Source organism: Haliotis asinina, chromosome 10 (genome assembly GCF_037392515.1).
Source record: "Haliotis asinina isolate JCU_RB_2024 chromosome 10, JCU_Hal_asi_v2, whole genome shotgun sequence".
Taxonomy (NCBI): domain Eukaryota; kingdom Metazoa; phylum Mollusca; class Gastropoda; order Lepetellida; family Haliotidae; genus Haliotis; species Haliotis asinina.
In genome coordinates this window covers 6,028,749-6,051,377 of record NC_090289.1, presented here as the reverse complement: position 1 = coordinate 6,051,377, position 22,629 = coordinate 6,028,749, and the positions used below count along the sequence as shown (strand labels likewise).

The 22,629-nt window shown below is 37.7% G+C and overlaps 1 protein-coding gene across 3 annotated transcripts in view; it reads right to left on the bottom strand.

The window, feature by feature from the left end:
- The window catches only part of LOC137297623 (serine-rich adhesin for platelets-like), a 122,592-nt gene that overhangs the window by 3,609 nt on the left and 96,354 nt on the right, over window positions 1-22,629 (bottom strand). For all 3 annotated transcript variants that reach the window (XM_067829497.1, XM_067829498.1, XM_067829496.1), the window contains 5 exons: window positions 11,205-11,740; window positions 2,957-3,062; window positions 1,970-2,061; window positions 1,131-1,277; window positions 582-660 (listed from right to left, as the gene is read on the bottom strand). In XM_067829497.1, coding sequence (XP_067685598.1) covers window positions 582-660; window positions 1,131-1,277; window positions 1,970-2,061; window positions 2,957-3,062; window positions 11,205-11,740 — 960 coding nt within the window. The remainder of the gene's footprint in view (window positions 1-581; window positions 661-1,130; window positions 1,278-1,969; window positions 2,062-2,956; window positions 3,063-11,204; window positions 11,741-22,629) is intronic.

Sequence of the window (22,629 nt, the reverse complement as noted above, 5' to 3'; positions counted from 1 at the left end):
AGCACACTTGTCCAACACTTAGAGACCCATACAAATGAAATAACTACATACATAATTGACTAAAGTTGTTTGTACAAGATTAGATACATAAACTGCTACATACAAGAACTAGAAACTGATGATAACCAAATGAAAAAAAAAGCAACACAATCCTCCTAAGAACTTGAGGAGCATGACTGTTCTAGTGAGTTAACATGGTTCAAATGACACTGTTCTACAATGTATATCATTTCAGTGAACTTAAGTCCAGGAACATGCACTAGAAACCTGATCCGTGGAAATGTGATCACAGGTTTCTAAGGTGCCAAAGGGATACAACTCTGTTGGATGAATTGCAGGGCTGTGATTACTGATCACATAAGAAATCATCATCTACATAAATATCACGCTCTAATGTCATGTGTGTTACTATGCCTGAAAAATGCTATGAAGCACCTGGTCTGTTTGAGTTACTCTGATCCAGGAGATAGTCAAGTACAAATTCCCTCATATATTTGGGGACAAACTCCTCACCTATTCTCATAGAGTGTTCAAGAAAGGGTTATATACATGTATTATTATTGACACGGAGGCCTCAATACCTGGTGTGTGACAGGGTGTGCTTCCCTGAGACAAACTGCCAGACTTTGGACTAGAACTTGCAGAGCTTCTTCGTGATGGCTGAAAATTACATTATCTCTATTAGACAGGAAACAAATGTTTCCACTAAGAGAGTATTCTCTTAAACATATTACCAGACTCACAGAAACTATTTTACACATGAACATATAAATACAGACTACATTACACAAGTGATTCCTCAGTATTGAGCTTGCTGTGAAACACTTGTAAATACATAACAAAGAAACTACAACACGCAGTATGAAGTTTATATCTATCACAGGTCTGAATAGTTGGCGCCAGGTTATTGTCTAACATACACTCATCAATATTCAAATTGTGCCACATAGGCCAGTACATATTCAACAAACAGTGAATTAAAACATGAGCAGTGAGCCATGCTTCATAGCAGAAAAATCTAGGCACTAATTGTAACCTGGAATTCCATCAAGGATATGTTATATCAACATGAGATTTGAAAACTCCACTGGTTTGTTTCCATGTATTTGGCTATGAATGAGGCAACTCACCTGTCGTGGAATCTCCTTCCACCCATTCTGTCGCATAAGGGCAATCTCAGCAAACAGGTCGTCTACACTATCCACCTGTATCTTGATCATATCCCAGAATCCTTGAAGATCCTCCCACTTTGTCTCCTTTTCACCTGCCTTGGGGTACTGTCGGGTTAAACATGATAACTGACTTAACCACAAGGACCACATCTCAAACATCTCTTTGCGATTTCCTCTCTGATGAAGTTTAAATCAATACAGTTTTACATAGTAGTCTTGATAATCATTACACCTATCTACCAGGCAGCGACCAGTGACTATTGAAGTTCATAAAGGAACAATATTACTCTGAGGATTATCCTGTTACAATTTGATAGAGGTAACTTTGTGGCAAATTATCTTTACTGACAAGTCATAGCATACATTCTCCACCCATGATTGTTCTGTAGGTTTCATCAGGCCAAGTTTCTGGGAACCTACTGGCTGTAGTGAATTACTGTTCCATTGCTAATGCTTTCGTACAATGATAACTAATTTTGATTATCTTTCCTTATGAAACCTGTTCATCTAAAAATACAATAAAACTGTATAGATTCTAGCTGTTTAACATACATGTAATTGGCCATTTTTAATTTGAAAATGTTGATATAACTCACAAAACAAATAATATAAATTCAAACCATATTTATTGTAAAGTCTAACACATGTCTAATACTGTTTCGCACAAGTCTAAAATTGACATTTTCGGAATAAGAGCCCTGCTCCACAAAGAACTAGCAGCATGAAGACAATCATAGCTCCCCTACTGTAACATAGATTTATGACTGACCAGCACCCACTGTTTACTGGATACATACCATGTGTTGTGAACACAACTCCCTGAACTGCTGAAACTTCTGTGTGACTAACAAGTTGCCCTTGCCAACAGCTGCTCGCAATCTGCCCGACACTGCAACAAGAGAGTGATGATGCTGACTGGTTAATACAGGTGTCAAACTGTATGTCATACTCCTCAACAAAACAATCAACCATAGTGCACTTTATGACAAGTTAAAATATTCATTGGGCATCACTTTCTCTTAGATGAAAGAAACCATCAATTATCTTCTTTTTTTTTGAGAAAAACCTGTGCCTCATCACAATACTACAGCTGTGCCCCGTTTATCCGAACCTCAGATATCGGGAAACTCACCTTCTGAACGAAAATTCCTTAAAACGAATTCACAACATTGTAAACTTACTCACCTATCCAGAAATCCGCACGGTCATTTTCACATACAAAACACTAAATTATCTGCATTTTTTGTCTCATATATCCAGATGGTTGAGCACCTGTATGTTTACACACACATGATTACAGAGGGCCTCGTGTGACTTAACAAAGAAGTCAGCAGTCTTTGAAGCGTGAGATTAACTAGCTCTGAGTAGCAAGGTGACACTGAGTTAATTTTGAATCGTGTCAATTTGTGGGTCCCTATAATTAATTAATCTGGATGATCAAGCAAGCCTGGACAGCTGTGAGCGAAAACGGGGCATGACAGTATTTCCATAGCTGTACCTGTATTGCAACATTATCATAATTATGTTTTAATAATGCTACCATAGAAACCATGCCTTCAACAGTCACTTTAGGCTTGTATATTTTGATTATTGATTGACAAGTCCACACTCAGAATAATTATGGCAGCCTGTAATCAATGAAATCTGGACCAGTGATTGATATTATGAACAAAAAACAGCCAAAGTATGCTAACAAGCCAAATCAAACCAAACCAGGGAACCAGCCAGCCAACCCAACCAGTGTAAGGTTACTGTGGGCAAGGAATCTCCAGGATTGTGCATACCTTCCTCTGGCAGTATGTGCTCCTTGAGCTCTGTGTCAGCCTGGTCACACAGCGACTGAAGTCTGTCCTCCTCCAGCTGAGTGGCCTGCAGAAAGTACTCTCCATCCTGCAACACCAACAACATGCATCATCAAGCAATTCATTCTCAACATGTCACATATACTTCTGGAGGTTAGCCTTTAACAGAAAAAAAGATTCTGTAACATAAACAGGGGTACCACTAAACATACATCATCAGTCATGTAAATATTCAAATGAGCTTTAGAATACTGATGAGAAAACAGAATAACTTCACAAGGGATCCATCACAAGTTTCATATTATTAATCATCTCTTAATTTGTCACAATTCACAACAATAAAATATATTGTGCAAAATATTTCACGAAAAATATAGCCAAAACAATGGACAATGGACCACAATCTTAAAATAACATTACTGTTACTACACAATTAACGTGAGCTCTTTGTTGTCATGTCGCTGTGACCTGATGTCAGGGTGACTGTGAGAGGATGTCATGGCAGCTGATCAGAGCCACAGCTTCACATGCAGGTGTCAGTGTTTGGTCTCGAGTTGACAAGTACATGGTGTATGTGACATCTGACCCATTATACCACTTAGATAAATGATCTACTAATGTGTAAACATACCAGCCACTGAATCATTGTCTGGCACTCGCTCTGAATCTCAGGGATGGTATGAATCATCTTATACGTAAAATGGTCAAATGTGATCAATTTGTTAGAAGCTGTGCAGTGATTAAGGTTTTTTTCTCATTCTTGTCAAAAACTAAAGAATTAGTATCCTTTGACTGATACACTTTTGGAAAACATCCAAGACCCAATGCCTTTCTTAAATCTTTACACTGTTTCTTTAGTATATTATTGTAAATCTGTAATGTATGAGACTGTACAAGATCATTTCTTTGAAGGAGTATTATTACCTCAGTAAATTCTCTTGGTGTGCGGAGTACTAGCATTGTTCAGCCTTGACGGAGTAATCATAGTTGTATGATAACCAGACAACTTAACTATCAGTAACAAACACTCCTATAATCTGATTGATTAGTGATATGGGACTGGTGATGCTTCAACAGTCCTGTGAGTCATAATTTGAGAGTAAACCACATTCATGACCAGGTGGCTTGGGTACAAGGATATTAACTCCGGTAAACACGAATGCAATGAGAAGTCACACGAGAAAACTTTCAATATTTAAATATAGATCCACGCATGTAATAGTAGATTCTGCCACACCTATTTTTTTAGTTAAAAAAAATCATAAAAATATACAAACTGGATGGACCTGTGCAATGCAAACATATTTTTAACATCTATTCCAATACATTTCACGCAATGCCCGTTTTGTTTGTTACTAAAAGGAAAATCAACAAAAGGCTGATCTGAAAAGGGGAATAACTCTTTCACCCTTCTACAGCAGCATCTGTTTTATACTATAACTGAAAATGTCTGTTTTCTCAATCGACACCAGGAAGAACAATAAGCTCAAGAATCTCATGATGATATAATTAATAATTGACGTTCCTTGAGAATTTATGCATACATCAAAACATAAATAGTTATGTTATTACAAATGTATCAAATTTTACAGTCTGACAAAACTGAAGAATACAATTATGCATTAAAGAGTAAAAAATAATGCTACACAAAAATGATGACTTTGACCAGGGTTTAAAACATTAACCCACAAATTAGGGGTCCAGAGAACCACAGCCACTAATTTCAAGGGTCTTTGCTTAACAAATAAGGGTACCTGCAATGAAATGGTGCAGGGTAATATACTGTATCATGTTATGATGACTTCCATGACATAATTTTTACTGCTCTTGTCAGAATTTAGTACCATGAATATCATTGGGTGCCTGGATGGAGGACATTTTATGCTAGCATTCTGTACATCTGAGTGGACAAGACCCATCTGTCTGCTCAGCTCAGCTGAACTCATAAATCTATCCACAAATGAAACAGTGAACAGCTAGAATCCCACTGCTGGAATGTCCCTTCCGGCATGATGTTGCGTCAAGCAGGCATTTCCAGTCAACATCACACATTCCAGACAACCATCCACACAACAGCGTTTTGTTTTCATCACATGACACAGCTGTGCGTATCACAAGCTTTGATTCACTTACGTTCAAATATGAGTTCAATCTAGCAGTCAATAATCACACAACCAACATTAGATCAACACACTGAATTTCAAATGGATCTTTAACATGCAAGTACAGTGATTGCTTATTCACATGACTGTTTAATATGAGAATGCCAGTCACATGGTATTATCAAAAATAACATGCTCCATCAAATGTGGTCAAAGGTTGTTGTATCAAGGAAATTCTCTGGTTGTATGACCTGTGCTTGTATTAGCCTGTGAATAAAGAGGAGGAGTCATCACAAGTGCTTGGACTTGACTGACCCCAGGGTCACATTGTAGGGGACTCCTAAACTTGTTGTTCTCAGCCTTAGTGGGACACTCATAGGAGTCATAGGTACATGCCTTATCTCCCTATCAGGCCTAGACACACTGTTGCACTGTACACTGATAGAGTGCTAGATGTGGTTAAATGACCTGGATTGGTTGAGTAGACAGCCACATGGTGATTGTGTTCATTTGTCATGTATTGGGTTTGATTCCCCAGGAATTGAACAGTGACCCTTGTCATAAAGGTCGTATTAAAAAATACTCGGTCACCACCATATTGTGACAAATATTAGGATAAGTATGGTATCATGGTCGGCATATCATGATGCAACTAAAATTGATGAGACAGCAAAAATGTTGACCTGTGCCATTTTTAGACATATTGTGCAGATATCATTGATTTAACTACCAAGGATTAGTATTGCATCAATAAGTATAGAGCAGTCTGAATCCTGGATCCTGACATTCAGCATACCAGTGTCTTGTAGTCTGTCTCAGTCCCTGAACCACATTATTTTTCATACTGTCTTGCCCACTGTGTCTCAGTGTCTTAATCAACTCATTGTAGCCTCACAAAGCAGCACAACTAATCCCAGGCCACACAGGCTTCACCTCCACTTGTCATCATTACAATAGGGATCTACATTGTTAAGACTTACAGTACTGTACCATACAGCATTGCACTTAAGCTAAAACAGGTAATTATTCCATACAGTCCCTTGCTGACTCACTCAACCAATCTCTACCATTATGTCCCCTTGAAATCAAAGCCTAAAGGTATTCATTCAACACACTTTCTCCCACCACTACACATTGTCCTTGGTTGATGTTTGATTTCCAGCATGATAAATGTGCACACTCCTCATATGTGAACTAAGTAGAAAGTCAAGCTCAGGTGAAGTATTCATCTGCCATAATAATATGTGGTTTGGAAACTATGTTAATTGTCTGTATAGCTGGTGATAGATGGAAGGCTGATTTCTGTAGTGCCTGTATTGTTATATCACATCACTTTGAACTCTTAGAATATCTAAGTGTAACAACTCCTACATAACTTTGACAATCCCCCATTGTTAAATATCCAACACAATCAAGTTTTCATTAACTTTCATCAAGTTGTATAACATGTGACAAACATGGAATCACAAGGTCTGGTGAGAAATTACACACTGTTCTTTTCCAGGCATTTATGGAATTACAATGTTCTCTTAACAGAAAGACTTTTGAATGATCATAATGTACTAGTAATGAAAATTTGCACTGAATTTGATAACCTTTCTATTCTCACCATCAGAATACAAATATATCTGTAACATTTACATGTTTTTATAGCATGGTTATGGTTAATAACCAAATCGGGTTTCCATGGATACTTGAGGAAGGTGAGAAAACATCAGTTGCATAAGCAGTGTTGATGCTGTACTAAGTCAACATCTCTAGTACCGGTATTTTAATTCATAGACTAACAACTAGTCCCTGAAATGAGCATATTTGCCTGAAAAAAAAAGTTCATAGTAAAAAAAAAAAATAAAGAAATGGAACTTTCTTCATTTTCAGAAGCTAAGGAAATCTACACTTGCCACATTTTCTAGACTTGCATGGGCTATTTGGATATATTTGCTTCAGGGTCTGTATGACAGACTACTTAATTCACAGTAGCATCAGTGTACTAACAGGTCCATGCAAAAGGGAAATTATTTCATCAAAAACATAATAAAACTGTCACGACAGCTGCTTCTACATTTGTCCGATAAAAATGAATATATACAAATGAAACCTAAGAAAATATATTCAGCTACCACTAATCTGGTTCATAATACAAATACAAATTCTAAGTACATGAGAAAGCGATATCATGAGGGAAAGGATTTCTTAATAGTTACAGCTTAATGATACAAGTATATGCAATAGATATTTTCAAACCATGTATTAGTTTTTGACAAAATTACAGACATTTTGCTATGCATAAAAATAGACAAAGTGATATAAAAACACAACAATAAACATAGATCACATGATTTTTGTTTGTTTTGCCCAATATCAAGTGACATTTTTACAACATGATGACAGTATGTAAATATTGTAGCCTGGGCCAGACAATCTAGTGACTGACAAGAATAGCACAAATATAACAACTGGGACATGATGACATGCTTGACCCACCACTGTTGCTATTAGCCCCTCTTAAAATTAATATGGATTGCTAGAGACGATTTCAAACTCGCATGTGATGACGGAAAGACATGTTACGCAACTTTTAAATTTCAACAATAATTTGACAAGCCTCTCCATCGTGTCCAGCTAACTTTGCATTGCATGATCTGAATGATTACTTGCTAACATTTAGAATAACATACAGTGTTCTTTTACCATTTCATTTCAGGCATAGGTGACACCTTACATTGAATTCAAATGTGATCAACATTATGTTTCAGTAAGTCAGTCCCACAGCAGTTCAGTATAAATGAATATATATTAATGTATGTTTTCTTTCACTGGTGGTATACACCCAAATTCATTTCAGAGTGATAGTAATAATTGACAAAACAGCATTGAGTGAAAATAGCCCCAGAACCCAAACAGATTTTGACCTAAAGATTCATACATATTTTTCCCTGTAATACATTTTGTTATTAAGTGCAGCATAATACTGCAACATCATGTAAATACAAGGTGGGATGCCAAGCCTGAAGGCCAGGAGGCGTGTGATGATGTGTGAGTCACCCAGTCTGTCAGCAGTACACCTGCATCATCAGCTGACTTGCACTATGATTGACTGCACAGCTCACTTAAATGTGTTGGCAAATGTTTGTTTAGCTGCAGAACTAAAATAACTCAAAACCATCAGATACATTTAATATTTGCTCTAAATTCTTTCAAACTATCCTGGGATAGAACTGCTTTCTAGTTAGCTGAACACTGATATCCATGGCAATGGCATTGCATAATTTGTAATAATTGTTACAGGATAAACCTATGCTGATAAAACATAAATCATTATTGTATTTTGAAAATGAATAAATATATGTAGATTTTTTGGTATCCAAATATTTATGACAAGGTATAAACAATTAAGTGAGAAACTGAATAAAATCAGCATTTTCATATGTATGTATTGAGTATGTGCTGAGAAAACTAGCAAGTATCAGTAATTATTTTCATTTTATCAAAAGAAACTGCATGTCATGAAAATAGCATATATGTCAAAACTATATCATCTTTATCAATGATATCTTTACATTCTTTCCTAAATGTGATACATGATTATATATTAACAATCAATATGAATGCTCAATGAAAACTCAAAATTATCAACGTCTTGTGTATAAAATATCACCATACATATCAAGTAATGTATCAGGGTGGTAATTTGGCAAGTCAGCAAATTGTTTCCCAGTGAGCAGTTATATTGACATTATTGAACAATACCATATATTTGCCATTTGGTTCAGCAAACAGATTCAGTCAATATTTCTGCTGCTGTTACTTCCTCTACTTATAAATCCAGTGTATGAGATGTCCACTACAGGTCTAGCTTTGTGTAACATCAATACCAGCATGCCCTCTTTGACATGCACAGCTGAAGCTCATCACTGACTTAAAGTCTCATGACTCAACATAATGGTGGGGACATGTTTGAATTGGAGATAATGTTGATACCCTCTGGTAACATATTTATATTTTTGAATATTACTCTATTCCTGTTTTTTGAAAGCTAACTAATATGTCAAATCCTTGAAAATTGATTTTCCTGCTCTATTTCATATCAATACTGAAATATATTTATTGAAAGAAACACATATTGAATAATAAAAGAAAACAATTTCTTTTTAAGAGAACCTTTAGTGACATATTACTTTATATATAAATGCCACAAGGGGGCGCCGCTTGTCACACAAATGGCGTGGTGACTGTGCTATTTTTACTACATAATTAGATTCAGGACACATATTTCTGCAAAATAATACCAGATGTAGCAATTTCTTGACATACTTATGTTTTGTATCCAACCTCCATAAATAAGTCAAAAGTGCTGAAGAAAGTCTAGATGTATGCTATTTAATATGAACACACATTTGATGCAGATATCTGCATCAGTGATGTTGGATTCGTATTAACTGCCTAAAACAACACTGTCTCCGACACCAGCTACATGTATGGAGCCTCTATCCAGTAAGAATGTTTGATTCTGATTCCCATTCTGTCATCTAAAAATAGTCCAATATTATCCTGATAGAATCTCCTCAAGCCAAGGGACAATTTCAGCTGATGGACTAACAAAATGTTAGCATAGACTGACATTTTGGTTTCAGCAACTTGCATTTTCTTTGGCTATGTTTACTATGCTTCAGATTGTGCTGCAGGCTAAAGCAAGTGCTTCATATTTCTCCTGTGATTCATACTGACCATGGAAATCAATACCTACTTCACTGTGAAGTAAGAGAACCAGGAAAACATTCTGGTACCTAATTATTACACACACTACACAATATACACTTATGATGGTAGCCCTGTCATGGAAATGTGTCTTCAGTTATCTGCCCTTCCTGGATAATGACAGGCAAAACTGGGCCTGGTGATTTTCTTCCTGATAGCAGGGACTCAGGGTGGATGTAACTGATATCAAACACTGTGGACATATTTGCTTAGCTCATTTCTGTTGTAGAAGGGACTCTGTGATAGTTCTGTGTGACTATTTGATGTAGAAATTATAATTTATGGTCTCAACTTGAGTAGTTTGTGAACAGTTACCAGTACCGTTTGCATAAAAATGCTGCAAAAATTCTGTGTTACCTCATTTTCTATAAATGGACATCATTACCTGACCTAGCACTAAACACATGGCTGTATACTCTCTAAGTGATGTCTAATCAGACACTTCTCTCATTCTCATCAGAAATCATTGCTGACAGTTATTGAGTGCTTTGCAAGAGAATAACCAGTCAGTTTTTTACAGAAAATGACTTGTCCTACAGATTAATATTCAAAAATATAAATATGTTACCAGAGGGTATCAACATTATCTCCAATTTAAACATGTCCCCACCATTATGTTGAGTCATGAGACTTTAAGTCAGTGATGAGCTTCAGCTGTGCAGATGGTATGCTGGTATTGATATTGCACAAAGCTAGACCTGTAGTGGACATCTCATACACTGGATTTATAAGTAGAGGAAGTAACAGCAGCAGAAATATTGACTGAATCTGTTTGCTGAACCAAATGGCAAATATATGGTATTGTTCAATAATGTCAATATAACTGCTCACTGGGAAACAATTTGCTGACTTGCCAAATTACCACCCTGATACGTTACTTGATATGTATGGTGATATTTTATACACAATCAATACAGCATACCCAAAATAAATTTGATAAGAGGGGATAGTTGTTGCCCAAGTTTACTTCAGGATGAATGCTTCTGTGGCCCAAATATCATGAAGCATGATTAGAGGCAAGATAAAGGGATGATAACTGTGTAACGTAAATATTCACTCCTACTGTCACATCTCGTCGCATACAGTATCTGTATGCGCACAAACCACAGTATCCAACCTCTTTAACAGACATCCTGATCCTTGTAATGCAAGGTGTCAAAAGAAAGCTGTGAACTGATACCTGATTGTTCAATCCACACGCAAGTCAGTCAGAGCACCTTGATTATACTATACATTAATATCACCATCAAAATCATCATTATCATCATCAAAGTACAAACCTTTCAGAGAAAGTAATCCAAACTGTTTTGGGATCCACTGATGAACCTGAAATGAAAGCACGCAGGCAGAGATATGCCACATAAACCCACCTTGATTTTATCGCCTGTGGGATACACTTGGCCATGTCCATTTAGTATTGTTCCATTTTTTGTTGATTGTCCATTGGCCACAAGAGGGCTCTGCAGTGACTGTCCAAGAGCTGATCGCAAACACTCATCACGAGTCCTGTCCTCACTGGGACTCTGTACGGACGGCATATCCGGTGAACTTGGGATTGAGCGGAGGGACGATGTACTAGAAAAAGGGGAACGCTTCTCTATGTTTTTATAGGAAGAGTACTGACTGTATCGGCCATAGCCGCTAACTGCACAACTTATTTTCAAATATGAAGGTTTCCGGTTTGGGTCTTGTGGGGAGAGGTCCCAGGAGTTGGTAAGTGATGGTGACTTGAGGTCAGGTATGGCATTCTCCTTGTCACTCTCTGTCAGAACATTGTTCAGGGATCCCTTGTCCTTGCCTCTGTTGCTGGAACTGGTGTCCGAAAGTATGGTCCCTTCCGAAGACTCCTGGCCTATCACAGCTTGTCTGGAGCTTGTAGACTGGCTGAGTAGGGACGGTTCACTTGCTGGAAGAAGAAAGGATACAGTCAGAAACAGGACCTCTAACAAGCAAATACTGAAATGTATCAGATCAATGAATCACTAACTGCTGTTGATATCCATGTACCTATGTTGTTAAAATTAAGGAGAACCATGTACTCAAGTCTAAACAAGATGTTCCTCAACCTGACATTCAAAACTACACATCTTGTATCTTGAACACTCATAATTATGCATTATGTGATGATAACACAATATTTTCAAGCATATCTAAAACCAAAACAGAAACTACATTGACTCAACTTCCCACACTGAATCATAGTGAAACTGGTAACAGAGATGTTCATCTCATGTTCATTTAACAAAGTCCTTGTACAGATATACCAACACTGGTGAGAAGTCTGACACTGCCCACTACATCCCTATAGCCTGAACAGGGTGGGCATACTTACATACTTGAGACACTAGATACACAGATATAACAGCTGCTCTCACTTCCTGGTCACAAGACACTGCCACACATTCCGTATTCAACACATTCACTGACCTATCGTATTTTGGGGGGTTTATCAAAATCCATAATTATGATCAATTAAAGCATCAACAACATATTAGTCTAATTGCTGCAAGAACTGGTTAAAACAACACTTAGCAATGTTCTAGCTGGCAGATATATGTTTAGTTAAATCATTTCTGACCAATCATGACGCAACAAAATCATATGTGTATCTGACTGATGTGGCATTCAATGTTCCATGCAACTGTAGTATTAGAGCACAGTATCAACAACAAGTCTGACCATCCAAACCACTGCTGCTGGAGACCTATCCTTACTTATTCTAAGCCTGACTACTTACAGGGAAATAATTGTAGTGTTGTGTTAACTACGGTAATGATCTGTCCCTGCCTCTTCATGAAGGAATCTGTCAGGAGTGGCTTATGCTACATGGCCTCCAGATGGAGGACAAAATTAGCTGGGTCAAGTGATGTCACCAGACAGGCCAGGAGACATTCAGTAGGCTCAAGCACACATGTAACACTCTGTGTTGTCAGTTACCAGCACATCCCAGAAGGAAAACAATGTGCTGAATACTCAACATGCACAGCATTATATATTCAAGGCAATATTTCAGAGTTTTGTCACCACTTCCTCCTTAGGCCCAGATATCACCCATTTCTTTACCTTTCTCAGTTGACCTCAGATACAGAAATAAGGACTATTTAAGGTAAAACACCATCACATCATGAAGACCTGCATTTCCCATTTGTTTGCTGAACTAAGGCATTTTCATAAAAGGGAACTTCCACAATATCACTTAATCTAATAATGCAAACACTGAAGATATATTTCACATATATTTGTACTTCTAAAGCATGTGTGTTATCTGAGACAGGACAATCAAATCAAATCTGCTAATGTACAAACATACCAAGTGTGTCACTTAATTATAACATTGATGAAATAACACACCAGTACATACAAGGCATTTGGCATTATGCCTATTCCTTTTATCAATATACAAAGCTGAATCTGTTTACCGGCTGTCTAGATAAACAGCCATGGATGTCTCATAAACATTGAGTTCAGCCTTACATACTCCTACCCTGAATATTATAGCACTACATCAAACTAAATTCTGGAACTTATGCATAAGAAGGAAGAACCAAACAACAAGTCATTATTTATACCTTGCTCCTCTTGAATGAATAATACACAAACATTACATCAATCCATATCCAAGCATTTCTCGAAATTACACAACACTGGGGGAATAGCTTGAAAAATTTTCCCCAAATTCTTTATCTACTTTCAAACATAGACAGAGCCACATTTCCATCAACAACTCCAAGTGCTTCCAGCCACTGTATAAATCAGATCAATAGCTGCACATGCTTTAAACTGCATACTATCATTAATGTCTGGAAACAGTATACCACATCTGAAATTATTTTCAACCTGCACACAGGGCACTAATATGGGTATGTACCTTCTTCCCATTGCACCATCTCAGCACACCTTGTATTTACTCCTAGTCTATACAGTATGTCCACAGGGTCCATGCCTCTTGTTATATACACACTTAAACACTGAGACAAGTCTGGGCCTCCTGCCCTCACACGGCCAACTGTGGGGATTATACTTAGAGGGACTGATAATCAGTCAGTCATGTACAGCCCTTTGTTGTGCAACCTAAACAATACTACCTGTACACTGGACAAAAGGCTTTGTGGGCACACAATGGGTATTTAGCAGTTCCATAATGACCATGCAAATAGCTCAATGTGTCCACAGCTTTGCAGTGATTATGCCCTGGTACTTGTGGGAAGTGTGACACTGGCCTGACAGGTCCGCTTCAGCAAAAGCTGTCGTGGATCAAATGAAGCTCAATGAGTACTAGCATATTTTGTGTGATACCATATGAAAACAAGAGTCATCAGAAGATGACATATCCCCCAAGCCCCCAAATATTTGAAAGGACAAGTCATCTGACAGTTACTTATTGTGTTTTTAGACCATGTCTGAATTGTGTCCATGGAATTCATGAAAAATATAAATGCCATTTATCTGTAATCAGAAAAAGTCACCATTTCAAGATCTGTCCCATATATCTGCCAAGATCTTTTGAAAGATGTGAAATGGTTTGCGAGTTGTGCTCTGGAAACGAAGTCCACAACATGTTCATGGAACAGAAAATAATAAATCACAAAAAAAACCTGTAAATACCAATAGGCACCACTTTGGGGTCTGCCACACATACCTACCCAGTTTTACTGACAGATATTAAGAATTTTTTTAGTTCTGCTCCGGAAACGAAACTGCCTGAAATGTTTCCATGGAAACCCAGAAAATAATAAATCACAAAAACCTGTAAGTAGCAAAAGGCACCACTTTAGGTTCGGATTGATACATCTACCAAGTTTTTCAGAAAAATATTGAACAGCTTTTGAGTTCTGCTCTGGAAACAAAGCCCATCCCTCCATTTTGAGACTCAGTCTGAAATGTTTCCATAGAAACCAAGAAAATAAAGTTCTGCTCCGGAATCGATGCCCATCCCATTTTGAGGCAAAGTCCGAAACATTTCCTTGGAAACCGAGAAAATAATAAATCACAAAAACCTGTAAATAGCAAAAGGCACCACATTGGGGTCTGCCACACATATCTACCAAGTTTGGCAGAAAAATATTGAATGATGCCCACCCCACCCCACCATTAGAGTAACACCAAAATGTTCCATGGAAAAACAAGAAAAAAAGAAATGCCAAAACTCTGTAAATGGCAAAAGGCACAACTATAGGTTGAGACTATTATATCTATCAAGTTTGGTCTAAACATATTGAACGGTTTCTGAGTTATGCTCTGGAAACAAAATGATTATGGATGGACAGGGATAAAAACCAAACATTTACAGATTCTTTTTACATAAACAGGGAAAATGTTTAAGAATGTTTATTTCAACAATCCTCAAAACAAATGTTAAAACTGGTTAGATGTAAATAATGAATTTGAAGTGGCTTTTTAAAGGATATGAAATAGTCTTCCTGGTTGGTTGTAAGAATGCCAGTATGGTGAGTGCCCTTCTACCAGCCAGCTGGTGGAGCACACTTATATATAGCTGAGGAAAGCTAAGTAGAGCTTCACAAGTGTAACCAATACCATCATTCTTGCATCTGTACAGCAAACAAGGATACTGCATCTCACAGCCTCACTACAGCCTATTCTTGGATGATGCATGTTTATAGATCTCATGTGTTGTGAGTAGAGTAAACCAAGTGTATATCAATCCTTCACTCACAACCTTTAACATCTCTGCTGACTTCCCTCTCAGTTAAATCCGCTTTCTTTTAAATTCTCGCTGTAAACCTCAAAGAATGTTTCAACCAAAATACTGAGAATTAACTTCACAACATCTCAATTAATATCTTTAACGTCTTCACATTTTTATAAAAAATCCCAAGTCACATTATTCATTTCACAGGGATGAAGATTTTATGGATATCAACTTCTTTATATGAGAACACAACGTTTCGGAGTTAATGCTTACTCCTTCATCCTTATGCATTTCACTTCTAAATGCCCTTCAAAGACTTCATTTCACAGGTTTGCAGATTTATGAAACATGTATTTCAGTCTTTTACGTAAACATAAACTGCAATGGTTTGGAACTGTTTTCTGGTGTCTAGTTTTCTAGGAAATGTCTGAAATTTCCGGAAAAAAATATCAATACCAATTTTGTCTTAAAAGCCATCATAGGACAGACCAGGTATGGCTCACAGTGGCCTTATGTAATGCCAAAAGGCAAGCCTCACACCATTGTGGCATGTCATGCGGTAGAATTACCTAGAAGTAATCACAGTTATTTACTGAAACTCTGGAAATGCCATCTAACAGATGGTTTCACAGTATCCTTGGTAACCCATTTATGTCACAGTGCTGGAAAACGACATACCACAAAATACTGTTTTTGTAGTTATTTTTGGAACAATGGGTGGCATGACAAAATAGCTCCAGCAAGATAGCTCCAGCTAGAGGCAAGCTGCAGGAAACCAGTAATGGTCTGAAAATGAGGCCTATTTTATATACTATTAAAATATTGCACTGACCACAAGCACAAACAGCTGAAGTGAAAAACTGTTATTCACTACAATACTTCAATGTATCATCATCATCATCATCATTATCATCATCATCATCATCATCATCGTCGTCATCATCATCATCGTCTCACTACGTCTAGGCAAACAGGAGCAAACGTCTTATGACAAAACCCCAGATTCAATTCAAATTTCTGTCACACATTAAGAGAAGGCAGCTTACCTATATCCTCAAAACACCATTAGAAGGTCACCTTACCAAGCAACCTCTTACAGGTGAAAGGTACCACCATCATCACATCAAACTGATGAAATGATAACTAGCAGCTATGCCACAATGATGTTCCAGCTGGGGTATGTTCTAAAGACTATCAGGCCCAGTCATGCACACCAGCCTAAGTATGTAAGCCATAATGAAGCAGTCAGGTGTACGTTTCTCCTTATAAGACAGCCTCAAGATACCACAAACAATGTCATGTTTCATACCTGTTATCAACACAATTAGTCTGGCTCGTTTTATGGTAACCACAATATAATGTATACTCATTATGTTTAAGTCTGTTAAAATGTTTCAAAGATTTCCTGGAAAACTGCCAAAACAATTTGATACATCACAATTCAAAGTTCTGTACCACGATACAAGCAATGCTTTAAATTTCACAGATTCTTTCACAAGAGTAGGACTGCTTACACACATTCAACTGCTTTTTCACAATACCTACAGCATCAAAATCCTTACAGCTCTGTGTGAGGGTGACTTCTTATTACATGACATGATTCACGAATACTCAACCTATGTAAACAGTGGGACCTAGATCTAGTTTACTTATCAATCAACAGGTGCTTGTGTGGGTGGTGTCCTATTATGTTGATGGAATATTGCTAAAGTGGTGTAAAACAAACTTACTCAATGAAACTGAATGTGCACATCTGAGAACATAATTTTTTAAGGCCCCATAACTTGGTTGATTGTGCGGAATATCCTCCTCGTAGATTACATGTATTATGTTAACTGGTATGTATCATCATGAGATGCAGAGTTGAAGTGTTTAGTTGCCAAAACACACAACTAAGTCAGCTTGTCTGATACTTCTTGGTGAGCTGTCTGATGAAACATCACTCATACTATCACCATAACAGGAAACAGACATCCAAGATTAGAGCTGTAGGCCACCATAGCCAGTGTGTGTCATAGAGAAACCCCTGCATCATACAAGACCTGGTGGTGACACATATAGTCAGTCTCACAGAACTACATAGTTTTTCCTACTGCTTAGAGCTCCCTGCAATGCCTTTAATGAAGCAAGTCCAGATTTCCTCTTTTTCTGAATCTCTGTATCTCTTTGGTCTCCCTGGGGCTATTTTCTACTTTAAATGGGTTTGCTTGTTACTATCAAAGTTGTACATATTCAGAGACTGAAAGTTTGTCTTTGACACAGACTGCAGATACAGGCTGGCTGGTAACCAACCAGCAGTCACATGCCGTCTTTTTTTTGCCTCCTGATTGGTTTACACTGGTCTTGAAAGATATCTTGTATCAAAGGGTGGGCATACAAGTATAACCTTACAGATAACAATGTCGGTAGATAGGTTGGTATGTAATTGATTTACTTATCTGACCATGCCTATATTTATGTATGAGATTAAGTGATCTCAGTATCCATGAATTAATGTGTCAAGGAATGTGAATGCTATGAGCAGGAAACACACAAAAACATATGTTTTGAAAAGCTTGGAGAGTTCTTTTATAGAAATTTAAGCCTGTTTGTAAAATAGAAAAAATGTTACAACTAACATGATAAAATATATGCAAATAATGAAAAAAAGTTTTTATCTGTGCTATGAAAAATAACTGAATATACTCAAAAACTGGCATGACTGACTAACTGCAAAGTATGAAAACAACTCAGATTGGCACCGAGATTTTCCTACTTTTACTAAGCAGATTCTACAGAGGCACACAAAGCTTCATCCAATGCATGCAAATCATGAACATAGACACGCAACTAATGCCATGGTCTGAGATACATGACTAGACTATCAAAAACCTGCCTCATCAGGTCAAGCTCATCACTGTTCTCACAGTTCCAGATGAAGACATCCACATGGGAGACAACCAGGGTTTAGGTTTTGAAGAGAAGTTAACAATAAGTTCACTAGACTAATGCTTAGCCTCTGAATATATATAATTTTGACAGTAACAAATAAACACATTTAAATTAAGAGGATCAACAGTGATTTGTGAAATTCGGGAACCTGAATCTGGGGAACCCCGACTTGCTTCATTTAGGGCTTTAGCATTGCAGGGAAGGCTAGGCAGCTGGGACTGAGTATACATTCAAATATGACAGAGGCAAATATTGGTAAAAATATATTCAAGAATTGTACATAAATTATGAGCAAATTATCAGGAGCTTTCAAAACCAATAACTGCAATACATCAGTGATTTAAATTAGTATGTACATCATTTCTGCTAAACAAACCACAGCTTAAGCACTGCAGGAAATGTGATAGGCAACATGATCATGTTCAGTTTTCTTGCTGTCTGCTTGTTCAGACATAGCCTTTGTTAAATATAACACCACTAACAAACCTTGTTCAAACGAATTCCTGGTGTGACGATGTCACAACAACCTCGTATGATTGAGGATATCATATCCACAGATGCTCAACATGAAATCATGATCTGTCTGCATGCATCATAACACTGCTATTATCTAATGCTGACCATCACTCTATAATCATTTCCAAATTTCTTTGAAAACATACAAGTGAATGAACAAATAAACTCATTTTTCCATCTTTGACAAAACAGTCTGGAGCCACTATCATTTATTTATATATGAGGTCAGACAATTTGATAAGCATGGTGTTGATGTATCACTGAGTTCTATCATCTTGTGTTTACTAAGGACAATAAAAATCAACTAGCCCTGCTGGACAACAACTGATGGCCAAGTTTTTACAAAGTACTACTCCTCCAATGAAACATAACATCAATGGATGTCAGCTTGATGTGGTGGAGAGACGGAACTGACACAGATGTAGGTGTTAAGCACAACCAACAAGCAGCACGCAGTCAGACAAACTCATTAAGTGTGTCCGGTTTTACACAGCTTTGAACACATTATTCAGTTACATCATGACATGTCGGCCTAACATAAAGCGATATCCCAGAGAGACACAGGCTGTACACAAGTCGTCAGACTAACCTGACATCAGGCTTGTAGTCTCAGTCCATAATCCAAGATCGTACCTGTACCCAAGCTTTCAGTCTTATACTCACTGTGAATATATGGATGGACCTGCTCTTTGTAAACCTCCACAAACAATTTCCACAAGTTTCTTTCCTTAACCTCCATTCTGTTAAAACACTTCAAACCAAGTGCACTCATGACTAACCACAGCCGATATCTATAAAGCAAATAGACCAATCCTTCTTTGAAATTCAAAAATGTTCTATATCATGTGAGTGTCATTCAGTCTTTTCATATCCACCTACACAGTCTCATATTATTCATTGTCATATATCTGGGGATAGGTGTCGGGTTGAAGGTAGGTATACATAGAACTGACACCCCATACAAAAACAACATTCTTGTACCGAGAGAGCTATCAATAATTTGACATCATAGGCTAAAATTTCATCCTCCTAATTTGTATCAAACATACATAAAACATTTCCAATGTGGCAACAGACACAACAGCACACATCTAGATGAGTCAATTATGAAAGACTGGTCGGCTATTCACACAACACCCAGACTACCCTCTGAAGAATGTTAGCTGCAACAGCCTACGTGTTGATCCCTATCAAGTATTTTTTATATGTGTAGACAAACGGTTTGACCCGGCAAGCAGAACCATCCTCTGCTGTCAATACTGTTGTGTACCTGGGACAAGTAAAATCAGTTGTGGAACAAAACCAACACAGTGAATATTTGACCCAATCATCCTTCAACCTTGGCTGTATTGAAATGTGGTGGGTATTTATTACCCTGTATGGTAAAGCTCGATGACTGCTGAATAAGCAGTAATAGAGGTGACTGAAGGGACAGCTATGTGTCATCTGTTTACCCAAACCTCCTTGAATGTGTCTGATATACTCTTCAAAGGACACACTTGGAAATGCATTATCATCCATTTGGATAAGGAATTCCAGCTCCTTGGGGTAGTGATGTTAGATAAGTTTGTTGTGACTAGTTTCAGCCCTAACATGCAGGCGCAGTAGGCTAGTAGTTCAAGTGTTCACTCATCATGATGAAGCCACAGGTTGACTGCCCACATCAATGTAACTTATAAAGTTCATTTCTGGTGACCGAATACATATAACTGAATACTGCTAAAGCTGCATAAAACCCAGTACAGTCACTCATTTCCAGTGAGTATAGACCTTATTATAAGCATAGCTGCTGTACATTAGTCATAAAATGTTACTATTGTACATAGTGGACAGCCTACACAAGTGTACATAGCGGGGAGCCTACACACGTGTACATAGTGGGGAGCCTACACAAGTGTACATAGTGGGGAACCTACACTAACCTTAGAAAAATGTGCTTAATAAGTAAGAGAAATTTCAAATCACTAAAAGTATACAGGTCACATCAGACCTCTTCCAACTGTCCACAAAAGTACACCTCAAATCATCTGTCTACTGTCTGATAAAATAGTTGACCAGAGAAGAAATAACAAAGGGTTGATACAAACAAGAACTCCCAGCTCCACTGACAATGGTCACTACATCCTGCAAGTCAGGACAGTGAAGCAGCTGACAATTACACTTTCATGTTGACTGTTATGAATCTTTTCTTAACTATTTTCAGGTAAACAACAAAAGTATTTCCCCTTGCATGCCTAATAACATGATTACCACTACACCTCGACCTTATTCACATTTTAGTGCTAAGATAATATTACCATCCACAACATGCACTTAATGACTTATGAAAATTCTAGCTCTAATATTGATTCCCACATAAAAATACATAAATTTCAGTGCAAGTCCATATGCTGTAATTGCTAGCATATGTATGTACCTAGATCACTATACTCCCTTATACTCCCCTTCCTATAACCAGTCAAGTATAGGGCTTACAGTGTCGACATCAAGGCACAGAACAACTATGACTCACCATCTATCGATACAGTTATTCAACCATAAATCTAGGTGCTACTGATTGTTTATGTGACACAAATGGTTAAGTTTAATGTTACAGAGGTTTCTTAGAGTACGGTATTATTTTGAAGAAAATAACATCTACACCATAAACAACACTAGAAGAGTCAGGACTCTTGATTCTTTCATGTTCAAACAGTACATCTGTGAAGGCATGGCAGATCAACAAAAGTAATATGAAAGGATTGTAGGATAACTTTTGAGACGTTTCCAATTAAAAAATTATTTCATTTTTGAAAAGTTAGACACAGTTGTAAGCCTGTTTGGTAACATTGTAAACAACACAAGATGACAGTAAGGTTATATGAGGTTTAACCCAGAGTCAGCAATTTTCTAGCAGTATTGTGGCTGCATGTAGACAACCAAAACAAGTGGTGGTTTAAGACATCATCAAGGATACACATTTAGTACTGGTCTCAAAAACAAACATCGAGCATGATCGTGGACGTAAATGGTATTTCCAAAAGTAAACTGACTATAAGAGTTGTTAGAAGTACAAGATCAAACTGTAGCCACCATTCACAGAAGAAGCTCCATACAGTACACCCTATGGCAGTCAATAATACAGATGTGTTTCCATCTCATCAACTCTTGAACCCTGCCAGACTACAGCTGCTATGCGTACACAGTGGAATGATTCTCTCCACATACACCCTTCATTCACATTTTATATGACCCTGCGCTACACACAAAAATATGCCACACTCCCTTAGTATTATAATGCCCCCCATCATCCCAATTCATAATCTCTCACCTTTTGATCTATTCTGACCTCACCATCAACTCCAGCAGATGATGTTCATGCGTCGGAAGACTGGGCTCTACATAGGTACATACACCCATCCTGGTTCAGTGAGTCTGCATGCAAACACATACCCTAGCAAGAGATTCCACATGTCCACATCCAGACTCTCCGGAATTACTACAACACCTACACAAGTTCGAGAAGCGTACAGTTGTATCACACAACCAGCATGTCAGACAGACCAGCAAGGATTGGCAAGAATGAAGTGAAGGAAAGGTTAGAGTGATTGGAACGATTACCCTGACATCCCCTTCCTTCCTCTCCAGTATACCAGCCTTGCCAGGCCCAGTCTCATGTACCACAGTACTCTCTCTTCTACATCCTGCATACTACTCAC